Below are 17,326 nucleotides of genomic sequence, written 5' to 3'. Positions count from 1 at the left end.
GGTCTCCTGGCCCATGCATTTGCTCCTGGTTCTGGGATTGGAGGAGATTCCCACTTTGATGATGATGAGCATTGGACTTTGGGAGATGGGCAAGGTATTTTCAAATCATTTAAAAAAAAAAGGTCTTTCTCCAAGACACAAATAAAACAACATTTTCTCTTACTGTCTTTCTAGTTGTAAAGGTGAAATTTGGCAATGCAGAGGGGGAATTCTGTAAGTTTCCATTCCTCTTCATGGGTAAACAATATAATAGCTGCACAAATCAAGGACGTGATGATGGCTTCCTCTGGTGTTCGACAACCTATGACTTTGACAAAGATGGAAAGTACGGATTCTGTCCACACGAATGTGAGTACTACTTAGCTGACCGTTTTGATGCTACTTTCAGATTTTCCAAAAATTCTATTGACATTTTGTATTACTTACATAGGAGAAGTGAGACCATAAAACTAAGCCCTTATCTCAGTCAGTCGGTTGAGAGTTTGAATCCCTGAATCGCCAAGCTGTCCTGCGTGGGTCCTTATACAAGACCCTTACTCTCATTTGCTTTAGACAGCTGTATTATGATTGACCCTGTGCTCTGAACCAAACTTGCTGACAAGTTGGTATGTGAAGCAATGAAGTTCACTGTCCAAGTATATAATAAATACATTTGTAAAAATACATTGATGCAGATGCTATTGTAATGTATATAACACCATCCAACAAATGATACAACCTATTGGGAAACCCACGATGAAAATCTGATAGACCAAATCTGACAAAATATCTTAATATGTCTCATTAATTTATATCGTAAAGGACCGTTTTGCTGAGCGTGTCCTTCACATTTTACAGTGCTACTCACACTGGGGGGAAATGGAGATGGAGCACCATGTAAATTCCCATTCACATTCCAAGGAGAGAAGTATGACAGCTGCACCACCTCAGGTAGAGACGACGGATACCGTTGGTGCGCCACTACCGAGAACTATGACCAGGACAAGACCTATGGATTCTGCCCCGAAACTGGTAGATCATTATTTTTCTTTTTTTTTCCCAACAAATCACATTTTTTATTAGTAACTGGATTTCTGCAGTATGTTTATGAGTCACAAAACACTGAAGATTCATATTAAACCTCATGAATCGAGTATACCTTTTGGAACGAGACCATATTCGGATTTATAGACAATTATTGCTAATATAATGTACAGTGTAGCAGTATTTTGAGATGTTAAAAGACTAGAATTTAGAATATAGAATTTAGAAACACTGACAGATAAAAGCTTAATTTTCTGAGGATATTACAAAGATTTTTATATTTGCTATGGTTGCATATTCACACAGTTGGCACAGAGTCATTTGGAGAGTCATGCTCAGAAAGTCAGGCTAATTTAGCTACATGAACAGACAGTACTGAAAATAGTGCTTTACACTGAGTAGGAAAAATGTGTCCACTGAGGTCATATTCCAGCCAAAAACAACAAAGCAATTTGGTTTTTCTTTGAGCCACTTCAGTTAAAGTTCTGTATGTGCAGAAACGTTCAATATGGTACATAGTTATTGGTATAATTTAATTTACCTAACACAGTAAACAAATCAGTTTTATATTATTATGCAGTCTTCAATTTTAGCTGAATGAGCAGTCATTTTGGCTAATGCTTTTTCACATGAGCACAAATACAAACTGTTTAGCTAACTATACTGTTTATATTTCTTATCCTTATGAACAATACACAGGTATCTATTACTTATTTCATCATATTTATTTTTCTAAACTCCTTAAACCATATTCTAAGTAAGATAGAACCAGCTGTAGTTTCCATTCGTCCTGTTAATCTCCTAGAAGGCAATGAAAGTCACTCATCTTTTTTTTTTTTTTTTTGTTTTTTTGTTTTTTGCTGTGGGCTGGCAGTGGGTTTTTTTTTCCATTGTGTCAAAGAACTGGCTAAAGCCACTAGAGCAGCCCACTTCATCTGGATCTAATTCTTTGGGAATGTATCCCTGTGTGTTTCTGTGCCAGGGTTGGTGTGTGTTCATACTGTATAACCTCTGGCTTAAATAGCAAAAGAAGCCTTGGGCTGCACAAAGCCAATCGTTTAAAATAAAATCTAAGCAATAGAGGGAAAAATAAAAGCCTCCTCAGTCACCGGTTTTGGAATTTCACTTCTCTAATAACACTGCTGTACTAACATTCAAAGCATTTGGTATTTTGCTGATGCTAAAAACACCTCTGTCAGATTTTTTTATATTCACAACCTGTTTTTTGTTTTTTTTTGGCCTAAGATGTTTTTATTTTCCTTTAACTACCACTGAGATATCTTAGTCTTTAAAATGACACCATGAATCTCTCCCTGGATGCTAAAACACTGCTATAACAATTATTTATTGCCAGATGTAATGTGAAATAGCCTCCATAGTGTGGAATGTGAGTCTCATTTGCATGTTGCTTTGCACTCTTATAGCATTATGAACATACTGTATATTTTGGGCAAAAAGTATTGTCTATATTTTAAAGAAGCTAGCATTCATTATTATCCCCAAACCTGTAGCCATTTTAACTACCGTTAATATAGAGCTGGGAGAAAGTAAGTAATATACTAAATATATAAGCAGAATACATAATAAAAATTAGCATTAGAAATGTGTTTTGATGTCTGCATTTTACATATAAGAGAATGGTTTAACTTTAAACAAGGTTTTGGAAAAAATATGTTGAGAATGCGGTTTGAAAAATTTAAGGGTTACTGTACATAGAGTAAAGTAAGGGTTCAAGATTTTCTTTTTCTTTCTTTTTTTCTTTAACTAACATTTAATTACTCTTACATAGAATAGTATCATTAAAGAACTTCTGGAAAGTTTAAACACATTTGATTTAACAAAATTATAAAAAAAAAAAAAGAGGTCTGGATCATTTTTGTAATGAAAGTGATATTATTCTGGACTTGGTTTCAACTGGATTAAAAAGTACCAGGTGGTTCAGGGTTCAGTCGGGAGTACATCTTGCATGAATTTTGTTTACTTCTAAGAGAGATGTTTAAACAAATTTGCAATTTTTTTAAATTTAACTCCAGATCCTTTTCTCTGTTGTTATTAGTTCCTGCAGTAATTATTCACAGTTGTTTCTGCTTCTCTAGCCTTATTCACAACATAGACATATAGACAGGTAGTATACTTTCCTGGTCACCTGTTTGGGATCTCAAAGGTTGTACACTGATTAGCTATCTATATCTCTTAACATGCAGTATGTCCATGCACCAGTTTTCATGGGCAAAACAAACTATGGACCAGTGAGCTTTTTTTTAGCAATAAATCAGTCATTGAACTGGAGGATGCTTTTATATCCCATTTTTAAAATTTATTAAAGCAGTTGGTGGTGAGTCGAGCCATGTTTGGTCATCTTTCAGTAGCTATTGGTTTATTGACAAAATGTACCAGAATCTCTTGCAAAAGATAAAAGCATGGCTTGAGAGAGAGTTCTGTTTTATATCCTTTCATGAAGATGTCTTGTGCTCTCCCTGTCCATGCAGCCCTGTCTACAATTGGTGGGAATGCTGAGGGAGCTCCCTGTGTGTTTCCCTTTATATTCCTGGGCAAATCATATGACGCATGTACCATCTCTGGACGTAATGATGGAAAGATGTGGTGTAGTTCCACCAAGAGTTTTGATGAAGACCGCAAATGGGGCTTTTGTCCAGACCAAGGTGATCAATCATTGGATCTGTTCAATATACAGTAAATGTAAAAAAATGTACCATACTGTATATGCACAATTCTACCATTTCATGACTAACGATACGGCATGTTGCTATTGAACGCTAGTTTAGGATTTTCTGTATTAGACGACGCTCATGCGTGTTGACCCAGTCTTTGTTCATTATCCACCAGGCTACAGTCTGTTCCTGGTGGCAGCTCATGAGTTTGGCCATGCCCTGGGCCTGGAGCACTCTCAGGACCCTGGAGCACTCATGGCTCCCATCTACACCTACACTAAACACTTCAGGCTCTCTAATGATGACATCAGAGGAATTCAGGAGCTCTATGGTAATAAAAGAGTCAGCTAAAATACATTTAATAATGATGTTAGAATTCTGACAACATGTACGACAGTGTTCTTGAATCCTCCTATATGATTGATCACACAGTCTACGATTGCAGTTCTGACTATAGTGTTGAATTTATTTTAAATCATACAAGTAGGTTTATGGTAATGGGCTCTTTCTAATTTCTTTAGTAGCCAATCACACTGAAACGTACATAGATTTAATTACAACATGTAATTGTTCAAATGTTATTTCGTGTTTATTTAAATGTTTATTTTACTGTAAGTTTAAAGACTGGTGTTCCACAACATGATAAATAAGCCATGCAAAATGTATGGCATGTCCTTATTTAATGAGTAAATAACACCACATCACACCATCCCTCACTAAATATTTTCCTGTAACATCATATCTTGTTATGTTTTAAACCAGCGGTCTCCAATCTTATCCACAAATGGACGGTGTGGGTGCAGGTTTTCATTCCAACCAAGCAGAAGCCACACCAGAGTCTACTAAAAGAACAACTGATTAAACAGGTGGAATCAGATGTGGCTTCTGCTTGGTTGGAATGAAAACCTGCACGCACACCAGCCCTTTGTGTATAAGATTGGAGACTGCTGTTTTAAACCGATGTATAAGGATCAGAAGGATGAAGCACTATTTCTCTCGCACACAGGTGCACCAACAGGAAAGCCACTTCCTCCCACTCAGGGTCCGGTCACTCCTATGGATATCTGCAGTGAGAACATCATATTCGATGCTATAGCACAGTTCAGAGGGGAGACTTTCTTCTTCACAGACAGGTAACTGTGATGTTGTCTGTATTTTCTGTTGCACAGTGTTTGAATAAGGATCAGGATTATCTTATTTGCAAATTAACAGTTGCAGTTTGAAGTATTATTATGTCATCCCTAACTACAAGGAAACCTTTCAACCAAGTATAACATGAAAGTAAATCAAATTAAAAGTGACCATGCCTGCATTTCCTACTGGATGATTGTTAAGTATAGTTCTACAGAAGTGGAAGCACCAGCACTGCCAAGCTGCTGCTGTTGGGCCCCAGAGCAAGGTTTTTAACCCTCTCTGCTCTAGGGGAACCATAACATGGCTGACTCTGCGCTCTAGATCTTTCTAACAAGCTGGGTTATGCAAAAAGAGGGGAACTGGTAGCTCAAGAGGTTAAGGTTCTGGGTTGGTGAACAGACCTTCACGGCTTTAAGACCTAGCACCACCAAGCCGCCAATGCTGGGCCCCTGAGGAAGGCCCCTAACCCTCTATGCTAAGGGTGCTGTCCCTTAGCTGACCCTGTTCTCTGACCGCAACCTCCAAAAAAAAGCTTGGATAAATGTGAAGTAATGTAATGTGTGGCAATAATAAAGGTTTCTTCTGGATGACCTATTTCAGAATGTCCTCAGAATGAGAATGTGGGTCTCAAAATGTGATATGTAAAGAAAACCACAGCGGGTTTGTGATTTTTGCAGCAGAAATCACAACCTAGCATAATCAAAGTTATTCATTTTATTAAGTTAAAATAATGTGTTTGCAAATTTGTCTGGTCCTTTTAATTCAAAATCCAATACGTTAAATCCAAGTGGCCTATGTTTATCAGATTTTCCATGTTGTTGGTAGAAAGCTAGAGAACACAAAGCTCCGTGACTCATAAATGGGTAAAATCTCATTGTTATTGACGGCATTTAAATAATCTTGAAATGAATTAATTCTATTCAGGATTTGTTAAGTGTATTGTGCAGTTAAAGATTAAGAACCCATGTTCTAAGGTATGCTGTCTTTAGGGTTAGAGGAAAAATGCTACACTACACAATGTCTATAGTTTGTAGACATTGTTTTAATATGATGGCTTGGTCAGGTAATCTTTATGTGGTTTAAAAAACAATACACAGAAATTGTGTAAAATGGCTGAATATTCGAATGTAGTTTATGTTCCATAAAACGTGTTTAAAGAAATAGAATTTTGTTACTACAATCCCAACAAATTCTCTTCATTTTACTGAAAGAGCTATACAGAACTCGTGCTGCATCTATAGCTGCAGTGTATATATTTAATTTAAGAGACTAGAAATGCTTATGTAAGTGCAGTAAGTGCTTGCGTACAGTATATGCTTGTATGTGTCTCAGCTGGGAGTGTGTGTCTGTATATTTCTGTTAGTGTGTGTCTTTACATTTCTGTGAGTAAGTGTGTGGCTAGATTGTGAGCAAAATCTTTTGACACTACAAACAAATGCATGCTTCAACGAACTTCTGGTAGTTCTGCTGACTATACTGTTTAATTATAGTCACGTTAAATTAACCTCAAATAAAACATTCCATTGCAGAGTTTCAGTCATGTTTGCTCATGTATATGCATGTCTGTCTATTGCTTTTTGCAGTAGACACTCTAGTAGATGAACTAAACTCTAATCACTAAACTAAATCATTCATGAAAACCAAAAATTAGCATGCATATGTGTTTAATCAGTCTGTGACACTGAGTAAACCCCATGGTGACACACACACACACATCCGTAGACTCCAGATGTCCTCTGTTGGGGACTGGATCTAATGGGATCATCTAACCCAAATAATACAATCTTAAGAAAAACTCATTGAAGTTGTTGGTTTGTACACACACACACTCACACACACAGAGACACACTCACCACACTCATGTAAATAAAGTGGTCTCAGATTTGAACCTCTGGAGAGGGAGCTGCTGGAGCTCGGAACACAGACGTATCTTTAATACAAATTAAATCCTTACTGCTCTGTGGTAAGCAGTGATAATCAAGAGACCACACACACACACTGAAGGCTGTATTCAGATTTCTGGTAAGCACTAGTAGTGAGGAACGAATTAAGAAATAGCACATAGACCAGTATTGAATCCTGAGAATTATCTGTGGAGTTAAAGCATTGATCAGACATCTGTTCACGGGGGCTAATTTCTTACTTAAACAGACGTCTTTCTTCATGCAGCCAGCTGTCTGATAATCCTTGTCACAGCTAAATTTTACCATGAAATTCGCTGAAAGTAGCTGACAGTGAAGGTCATAAATAAATATACAAATTGGAAATTAAAATAACTGATTTTATGAATCATCAGAATTTCTGTTGCAACTCAGTATCAGCCATCACATTTTTTATTAAAGCAAGGTCAGTTCCAAAGATTGTTGCAACTACAATGTTTGAAAGAAAGAGAAAATTATTTGAGCTTGCATCTGACTATTAAGATTATGTTAGCATTAACAAACATATAATATTGTTAATAATTATATTTACACATAACAACATTGAGCTAAAATACACTACATGGCCAACAGTATGTATGTTATCACTGACCATCACATCCATACCATTGATGCCATCACATCCCCATTTCAAAACTCTCTTCTGAGGAAGGATTTCTGCTCGGGTTTGGACTGTGGCTGTGGAATTTTTGCTTATTCAGTCACAAGATTATCACTGAGGTCAGGCATTGATGTCAAGTGAGGAAGCCTGGAGTGCAGTCATTGTTCCAGTTTGTCTCAGAGGTGCTCAGAGGGGTTGAGGTCAGTGCTCTGACCAGTTGAGTTTTCCATTTTAACTTTAAACCAAATCTTCATGGATGTTGTGTTGTGCACAGGGGCATTGCTATGCTGGAACAGTCACTTTAGTTCCGGTGAAATTCAATCCTAATGCTACAGCATACAGTACAAACACACATGAAACAATTGTGTCCTTTTAACTATGTGCCATTAAGGGAAGGCCCCGGTATGAGTGTGATGATATGGTGTCCATGATATTGCCCCACATAGCTTGTGACATGTTGTCTTTTAACTTAAACAGACCAGCTAATATGCTGGCTATAAATACAGCGTGTGCAGGTTGACTCAGTCATGTTGGACATGGTGTACAATGAAACACTTATCATGACCAGCTATGAAGCCTCCTGACTGTGATTTGTGATTGAATTTTACATATGTACGTAGCCGGTATTTATATTTTACAGAGTGGCAAAGAGGTTTAAAAGGTATATAACTATAAAAAATTCATAATGGGACTAGATGTTTTTGCTCTACTGTTCCTGTCAGTGTTTGTTTTCTCTTGATTTACTTTAGCGATAATCTTGTGTTTGTTGTTGGTAGATTTTCTGTGTGTTTTGATTAGATTAGGATCAGTTCAGGATTAGTTACAGCATACGGCTGTTATTTTTTGGACTCAGTGATATAAACACCAGCTGTACTTCAGAGAGTCATTTGTGCCTCACATGGGCTTCATTTCAATAGAAGTTTGCAACAGATATGATTTTAACTTGTTAAAAATGTGAATGTAGATCTCAAATGAAATTTAGACTTCATGGTTCTGTTGGAAAGGAAATGATTATTTGTGGAAATGCCTGATTGTAGCTGGTTACACAAATCACAATAAGGTATTGGAATCATCAATGTGATAAAATATACATTTTATAACGAACTAAACTAACAGTCAGCAACGAATAAAGAGGCTCATATTTCTTAAGGAAAGATGACATTAGCCCTGAGATATTCACACAACTGGGTCACTTTCTACAGCTGTTTAAGCTATTTGGCATACAGACAGAGGCAGAAATGGTGAAACGCTTATCCAAGGCTAATGTTCGCTATTATTTTTGTTCAGCTGCAATGGAAATGTATAGTTCATCTCTTATATTTTGATATTTTTTATATTAGCTGAGGTTTTTTTTTGTGAGTCACTGGACCTTTAGGCAGTTTTGCTCAAATCCTCTTTTGCTTTCCTGTTGGAGCCTGCTGGACTATAAGAAGGGAATGCTGACAGGTATGTTTTCAAGAGCAGCTGTTAACTCACTGCTTAAAGGGAGTGGTGTCTAGCCATTTCATTACCTCAGCTCCTCTTCCAAATGTGTCTAGAGCTACAGTATAGGCAGTCTGTGACGTGATAGAAACACATTTAAGTGACGTATATACTGTATAAATTTGTAGTTTGCTGGGGTTTGTTGAGAATCTGCTCTGAGAAAAATAGAGGTGTATTCAGTTTCACCATGTGTCTATATAAGAATAAATAGGTGTGTGTGTGTGTGTGTGTGTGTGTGTGTGTGGATTTTTGAAGTGGCAAACTTCACCTCTCCACCAAAGAACTTGTTCTGTGAGCTGACACAGCATTGTTTCTTCAGCTCCATTCTTGGCTATGGAGCTTGGTGATCTGAGCATCAAGCATGAAATGCTCTAATAGTTTACTTCATTAAGTACTGGGACCAAGACGTCTTAACCTGGGAACCAGCATTATTCTTCAGTGCTGCAACCCATCCAGAGTATGATTCACTGTAGCTGTCCTAGACAGAAACTCCCCTGGTTTGTCCCAGCTGTCTGTCAGAAAATTCCTGTTACTGTACTTCTGTGCAACTCTGAGCCTCCTCCCATCATGTTTTCCCATGCTTTTATAAACACTAATAGTTGGTTGCATATTACAGCAGAGTTATATCACAGCAGATATTATGGGTATATTTAGTCCTTTGACACACCTTCAGACCTGAGACCCGAGACTGATTAAGACTTCTAGCTTTTTCATGATCTTCATACTTTTGAGAGAATACAATATTTCTAGGCAAAATGTGTCTCATTTAGCTGATGTGTGTGGTCTACACTAGATACTCTATCCCCTCTAACTAGTGATATCACTTCCCCATGCCAGTTTAATGGCCACCAGTTCCTGGTTACAAAAGTCTTAGTTTTATTCATTGAAACAGATTTTCTTTGAAAAAATTCAGTGGAATTTTTTTTTTGGATAGAGATCCTCAGTATTGATAATATCTAATGATATCTGAGGCATCCACAATGAAAAGCAGGGTGTTTGGGGGGATAAAAGCAGTGTTGAATTTGTGGGTGGTCTGCCTGGGTGTTATTTCTTATGGTTTAAACATATTTCTTTTTTTAAAAAATTATAGGAACAGCTGTGGAAGTAAAATTCAGAATAAAATTCTGATTTAAAAAAAAATAAATTGGTAAAATCTTTCAGTGGCTCTCCAAATTGTTGTGTAACTTCTAGCTTAGTAATCAAAAGGTTCACAAGACACATGGGGCACATTTCTCAACTTGTTTGAATAGATGAGTAGACTCTAGTTTCCTAGCGTGCACAAAACTAATTAGACATTGATATTAAAATATTGATGTATGTTGTTAATGCATGCAATGAAAGAATTCTGCCCAGTATATTCTGAGGGCAGCTTTTCTGGACCTGGAAAATAGCAGGGACATTCACCAATCCATATGCTGTAACTACTAAGTGACATTTTTTTAATGTGATTGCTTCCTGAATTCTAGAACTTTATAAATCAGGTTTGATGTAAATGTAATGTCTCCTTTTCAAATAAAGATGCTTACATAAGTCCTCAATTGGAAGGTTGTAATGTCTCAGTGGGGGATAAATATATGTGATCTTGGTGGGGTGAGGTCAGAAAGCAGGTCAGATGTACACTGGTCTGTGGAGAGGTAGGGCAGAGGCTTTGAAACATGTCCTAAATGTCTGGAAAATACTGAAACATTTTCAAATGTTGTATATGCAATGATAATGATATGGCACATCAAAACCAGTTGTAAGACATTGGAGCTATAAGAAGGACCTACTGCTGGTATTGAGACAGAGCTTGAGAGGTGATGACTTTCATGCCGCCCTGACTGATCTGGTGCTGATGACCACTGAATGCAGAGTACTTATGTAATGTGAAACAGTTTGGCAGCAACAACATGGTTTATACTCACCACATTAGTATGTAGTTCTTCAATATAATAGTTCTTCAGTATAAGTTCTTTTCTAGTAGTTTGTTGTTGACCTGAGGTCAGTTATTGTCACTGATCTGTATGGTAAAATCAAGAGGAAAATCCAAAAGGGTACAAACATTAAGTAAGGTTTAGTAAACTCATTAAACAGAATCAGGAGTTTACAAGACTTTACAATGAATGCCTCAATGCATGGGTGGTCGCAAGTGTGTATTTAAAGGGTTAAAACATTCCTTTTCCCCGATTTGCTGTTTATTGAAATGCAGAGGCCGGATCTTACTATTCAAGGTCTGAAATAATTTGGCCTTTGAAAAATAGGTCAGCGGAAAAGGAGCTGGGGGAAGTGGGTATTGTTGCTGGGCTGAATGTTGGAAAAGCACAGTTTGGGCCTGTCCCGCTGGCTCCACTCTCTGCCATAACGAGAAACAGATGCTCCAATGAATCACCCCATTGTTGCCAGGAGGCAGATCTACTAACACAGCCTCTCTAACTATCTCTCTCTCTTTCTCTCTCTCTCTCTCTCTCACACACACACACTCTCATTTACACAGTCCTACTCTTTCCCCTTTTTCTCTCTAGCCTTTGGCTGCCTCTTCTCTCCATTTTTTATGTGATGGTGGTCTATTACCCACCAGCATCACTTTTTCCTGAGTCCAGTTTGATTTATATGTAGACCCACGTGACTAAACAACTCAAGTTAAATGTGGGTTAATCATCATGTTCCCTCTTAGGTTCCTGTTTAGAACTACTAATGCAGAAAAGAAACCATCAGGTCCATTGTTGGTGGCTACATTCTGGAGTGAGCTTCCTGAGAAGATCGATGCAGCCTATGAGAACCCACTAGAGGAGAAGTCTGTGTTCTTTTCAGGTAAAGTAGCACAGAGGACATCATTCAATGAAATAAATGTCGGTAAAATGCTAAATTCTTTTTATAATACATACAAAATTAAGAGAAACTTCAGTAGAAACAAACAGAAGAAATTTATAGTTTAATAACCATTTGGCATTCACTACATTTGTGGGGTAATTTTCCACAATAAACAATAAGGTACATGCAAAGGTACCTAAAAATTTGCAAACTTTTTAAAAAGTAACATTTAACCGTACATTTCTGTGTAATTTATGAATTTGTTTCTCTCCGACAGTATGTCACAATAGTTATAAATATGGATCAGTGGAATATGTTATCAATAGTTATAATTATGGATCATATGGATACATGCATCAGTGGATTTTCCATAACATGCAAAGGGCAATGATTTGTTTTGTTGATACAAAATAACAAACTTAGGTTATCTTGGTCTCTTATCTTAAAGACACCCACTTTCAGTCTCTAGGTATGCATTCATATCAAAGTTGTGTGTGCGTGTGTGTCCTAGGTGATGAGATGTGGGTGTATTCAGCGAGCACTCTGGAGAGAGGCTATCCTAAAAAGATCTCCTCCTTGGGTCTTCCATCAGACCTTCAGCACATAGATGCAGCCTATGCCTTCCACAAGAGCAAGAAGACCTACCTGTTCTCTGGAGACAAATTCTGGAGGTACCATCTGAACCAACACGCACACTAGCACACCAGTGATATATGAAAAATGATGAGAGCAAAGAACTTTATGACAAAATAAAGAAGGTCAAATAACACAGTGTGTTTTACCTCAGCTCTATGCGTTTGTCCATTCTGACTGGTTAGAAGGTGTTTAGATTTCCACAGCAGCAGGGTTATGTTAATGCACATTTATAATTTCTGTGTTGGCCTACACCTAAATAGATTACAATGATTATTTTTAATAGTAATTAGTGATTTTGGTAGGAATTACCCATAGAAATCAGGGGTAAATCCGTAGGCTTTGTGATGAAGATCATAATTTGTGCTTTTGTGGTTTCTTTATAAAACATCAGGAGACATTGTGTTGTTTTAATAACCTTCAAGGGAGAACAAAAATAGACTTGTAAGGAAACAACTATTTATGCTATAACCTAAGAAATAACAGGAACTATCTTGTTTAGCAGATGTTCAACAAAATTAAACATAAATACAAACAAATTAAGAATGACATGCTCCTTTTTTCTTTCAAATTGTAATAATTGCTAAATTGCTGTGGTATAAGAGGAATAAAGCATTTTGGAATGTTTTCTTATTGAAAGAGAACACATTTTGGAGTGGTAACGTCTACTTTTCTTCTGTTGATTGGTTTCCTGTAATGTGTTTTATACCTTACTAAAGACAGTAAAAGGGAATAAATTATTATCTGGCCTTGATGGATCCAATTATATGTCTGGTAATTCCTGGTAAATGACATAGCATTTTAAGTAACACTTTTATGTTGTCTGTTATCATGTAAACAGCTCCTGGTTTGTTTCTTTATACCCATACAGATACAATGAGGCCAAGAATAAAATGGATCCTGGCTTTCCCAAACTTATTGCTGATTCCTGGAACGGAGTTCCTGATGATTTGGATGCTGCCTTCAGTACAAACGGACAGGGTAAGAAACCTGGTGGTTATTATATAATGTCATTAATAAATAAAGATACTGTGTAATATGTAAACGTTATATTCCTGAAGTGACCTGTTGTCATGTGAGAGTTAAACTTTCATGTTTGCAGAAAGTCAACATGGACTTTTTGCCAGTTATATCACTGCTCCATCTGTTACAAATGAACACACACAAGCACACTTTTACTGCAGTCAGTCATCACCTAAACCACCACACACACACACACACACACACACACACACACACACACACACGCACACACACGCACACACACACTATAAAAAAAAGTGTTGCATAAGCAAGTGTGCAGTGCCTGAAACGATCCTCTATGTTTGTAGCTAACCAGCTCTACATCCAGTTCATTTTTCCCCTTTTCCGGTAAACAACAGCACCTCTATTTTTTACTAGTGACTTCAGAGTGAATGCCTTTTGATGAGCCATTTCTGCCCCTGATTTTACCAAGTACCCTATTTCCTTCACCAATATGCATACATTTGTATTTAAAACATAAAGTATAAAGTAGCCCCATTATACTATAAAAATTTATCATTTTAATTTGTACTGCCAATATCTACCATAAGCATTTATGTATATACATATATTTTCACATATATGTTATATAGTTTATACTTTTTATTTATCTACCTCCTTTTGGTTTTATTTTTATCCTTAATTCCATTCCTTTTTATGCTTGAATACCGGACAGATGTAAAAAGCATTTCACTGCATGTCGCACTCTGTATGTATGTGTATGTGGCAAGTAAAATTTGATTTGATTTGACTTCAGTCTAAGTCTCTTTAGCCAAGGCACAAAACAAGCAGGACTTCAATGAATAATCATTTGAATTAAATTTTACTTTTGCAGTAAAAAAAAACAACTTCTGCTTCATAATTTGATTTACAGAAAAAAATATTTAGTGGTAATTTGGTGATCTGTACAAAATTCCAAAATGAATAATGATAGTAGAGGACAAATCGTTAGCCCAGGATAATCATCTTACCAGACAAAAAGAGAAAAGCTACTGATACTAGCAAAACGATGGTATTAATTTCTCTTTCCAGATCTCACCACCTTCTGCACTACACACATCATCTCAGGAGCAATCTGCTGTTATACTAGTTATAAAAATTAGCATGAACAAATGACAAACTACTTCAGAATCACTGACTTAACTGAGCACAAAGCTGCCATTTAGCATAATAGAGGAGAATACGTTATCAATCCCAAAGGGAAATTTGGAAATTAAAGTGCATAATCTTCACATTATTTACAGAATGAGACTGAGATATCTGTACAGATTAACTGTACAAATGAACATGCAGTTATGTCGATGCTTTCATAGATTAGGGGAAGATAAAATACTCTCTGACTCACATAAAACATTTGATAGGAGTGCAACGTGAGGACACACCACCATACCTTATAGACGAAATGTTCACCTATGACTTGCTCACCTTTTACTGAGGGAACTTGATCATCTGTTGGTTTGTTTTCCTTAATCTATCTAAACCATAATGATGTATAGTAAACTAGCTACAGTAGGTGATTAAATTTCAGCACACTGGAGCTTGTACTTGCCAAGCAGTTTTTTATTCTACCTCCGAATTAACACACACATTTTCATAACATGTAAAATAAAAAAGGACTTTGTTTCTTTACTGTGTATTCTCCCAGCATTAGTGATCCAACTTAATTTCATGTTTTTGTGCCCTACAGGCTATAGCTACTTTTTCAAAGGCTCCCACTATCACAAAATGGATGAGAACCTTAGGATCATCAAAGTTGGAGAGGTGAAAACAGACTGGCTGCACTGCTGAGCAGCAGCACGATTCTCCAGCCATGACCTTTTAAACTTGGAGCTTCTTATTCTGTGCCACTATGGTGTAATGTTATATTGGCAACACTCCCATTTCTCAGAATGTCTTCTCTCCTACTGATCTCGTCCAGGTGAGATCAATCTGGTATTATTCAGCCTGTGAGGCTTTATCATAGTCACAAAGCTCTGGTGATTTTCCGTAATGGAACATAGTTAAAACCAGATCTTACCAACCATCTGCATTGTTAAACCATGTGATAATTGCTGTGTGTTTCCAGTTCTCTTTTTTTATTCATGGCCTCCATAAAGGAAACTAATTTGTCTCAATAGATTTGCCGACATCAGGTATGTCCCCACTGAATATTCATGCAATATTGTATTTCATGTATTTTTTTATCCTACATAAACCGGATTCAGTCACGTAGGACTGTAAAACTATGATTATAAGCATAAAAAAGTAATATTTTGAAAACTATTTGCTCTCCTGACTTTTAGTATTTGATTAGTGGAATTTTTTATCTGGTGCAGTTTTTTTATATCATTTTATAGTGTGAAGCACTTTTTTGTACATTAATACAAATTGTGTTCTGCAGCAACACAGAGACCAAACATAACAGTAGCACATCATTTTTTGTTTTTTGTTGTTGTTCTCTTTCTTTCATGGCACTAGGCAATTGAGGGCACGGGTTGCCTGAGACTGTATATGGGGTTGTTGTGTGATGGATTGTTGACCGTATCATGGAAAATACTGTTAATCATATGTACTTTTATTTTGACCTTATGAGTTGGCATTATATGTTTTTATTATTGTTTGCTTTGTGCACTTTGTCATTACATGTAATTCTGAAAATAAAGACAGATTGTCCAGTAGTTTATTATTATTATTATTATTATTATTATTATTATTATTATTACTATTATTATTATTATTATTATTATTATTATTATTATTATTATTATTATTAATCAACCAAGTAATTAAAATTCGTGTACAAAAAAAGGTCTTCATTTTTAGCGTCCCCAGAATCACTAATTAACACGAGTAAAAAGCGACATCTTGTGGCCGATTGAAGGAAACGCAAGCGCCTTCAAGCTTATCAGTCTTGTATTTGGAATTTACTATATTACACCTTTTGTGTCATGCTTCAGGTGTATGAACAAAACAATATCCCAAGCAGGTGTCAGTCCTTCTGAATATAATTAACAAAAAACGTGGAATAAAATAATAGAGCTGTACTACACAGTACGATTAGATAGTATATATATAAAACATATATAATGTTATTTAATTACCCATTTGTACCTCTTCTGGTTGTATGTATTTAATAATAGAGTTAATGTATACATAATACATAGTACTCATACATACATAATGACTAAATTTTAATTAATCTAGTTGAAACAGAAATAAATAAATAAATAAATAAATAAATAAATAAATAAATAACAATTGCAGATCAATAGCACACCATCAATTAATTTTAAATGAGTTAATAGACAAATGCAGATAAATTAAGTGAATGCACAAAAGGATTAAATATACAGTATAAACCACAAAACTGCAATCTGTTCCAATTATGCACATTTTATAATGTTACAACTTGGAACTTTAATTGAATTAGAATTATATACTAATAAATCATTTGATACAGTTTTGTTCTTATAACTTACTGGCAAAAACATTTTCATGAATCTACAAGAAATAACCAATAATATAACAGATACCATTGCTGGTGCAGGTTCACACTATACGGATAGCTTTGATTGCACAAATATTCACCTTCATTGCTGTTGAAATCCGTACACTATTCATTATTGAAAAAACTGTGTCACTGCTTTAAATATCATAATGAAAATGATATTATAATGAAGAAATGCATTCTTACATACTTTTTTGTTTTGCTCCAATTGCTCTAAATTGCCCCTAGTGGACTAACATAAACTGGATTTTCTTTTTGTTTTTTTATGTCCAGTAAATTTCAATATGGATTCTAATTTCATATAGTGATCTTAGAGTGTTAATGAGGCCAGTATTGAAATAATACATGAACAGTTATTGTGTATGACAACATTACTTGTGCTTACATACTGTTAAAAAAAAACTTTGCAGCATCTTAATAAACCCTATAAGGGTAAGGATTGATGCTACCATTGCAAACCATAAAAGAAAAAAATATTTTCCACAAAATGTTCGGCGCCAAAGCTCCTATAATTCGATAATACAGCTGGAAAAAACTACAT

At 36.0% G+C, this 17,326-nt stretch overlaps 1 protein-coding gene across 1 annotated transcript in view; it reads left to right on the top strand.

The window, feature by feature from the left end:
• The window catches only part of mmp2 (matrix metallopeptidase 2), an 18,117-nt gene extending 2,162 nt beyond the window's left edge, over nt 1-15,955 (top strand). Inside the window, exons 4-13 of the mRNA XM_060859707.1 lie at nt 1-94; nt 175-348; nt 838-1,011; nt 3,513-3,686; nt 3,871-4,026; nt 4,702-4,828; nt 11,506-11,642; nt 12,154-12,313; nt 13,147-13,256; nt 14,986-15,955. The exon at nt 1-94 is cut by the window's left edge and continues 35 nt beyond it. Of these exons, the coding sequence (XP_060715690.1) occupies nt 1-94; nt 175-348; nt 838-1,011; nt 3,513-3,686; nt 3,871-4,026; nt 4,702-4,828; nt 11,506-11,642; nt 12,154-12,313; nt 13,147-13,256; nt 14,986-15,086 (1,407 nt within the window). The 3' untranslated portion in view covers nt 15,087-15,955. The remainder of the gene's footprint in view (nt 95-174; nt 349-837; nt 1,012-3,512; nt 3,687-3,870; nt 4,027-4,701; nt 4,829-11,505; nt 11,643-12,153; nt 12,314-13,146; nt 13,257-14,985) is intronic.
• Nucleotides 15,956-17,326: the final 1,371 nt, after the last annotated feature.

The sequence above is a fragment of the Tachysurus vachellii genome, chromosome 23, assembly GCF_030014155.1.
Source record: "Tachysurus vachellii isolate PV-2020 chromosome 23, HZAU_Pvac_v1, whole genome shotgun sequence".
In the NCBI taxonomy this organism is placed as follows: domain Eukaryota; kingdom Metazoa; phylum Chordata; class Actinopteri; order Siluriformes; family Bagridae; genus Tachysurus; species Tachysurus vachellii.
The sequence above is the reverse complement of the archived record's forward strand: the minus strand, read 5'-3'. Positions and strand labels throughout refer to the sequence as shown.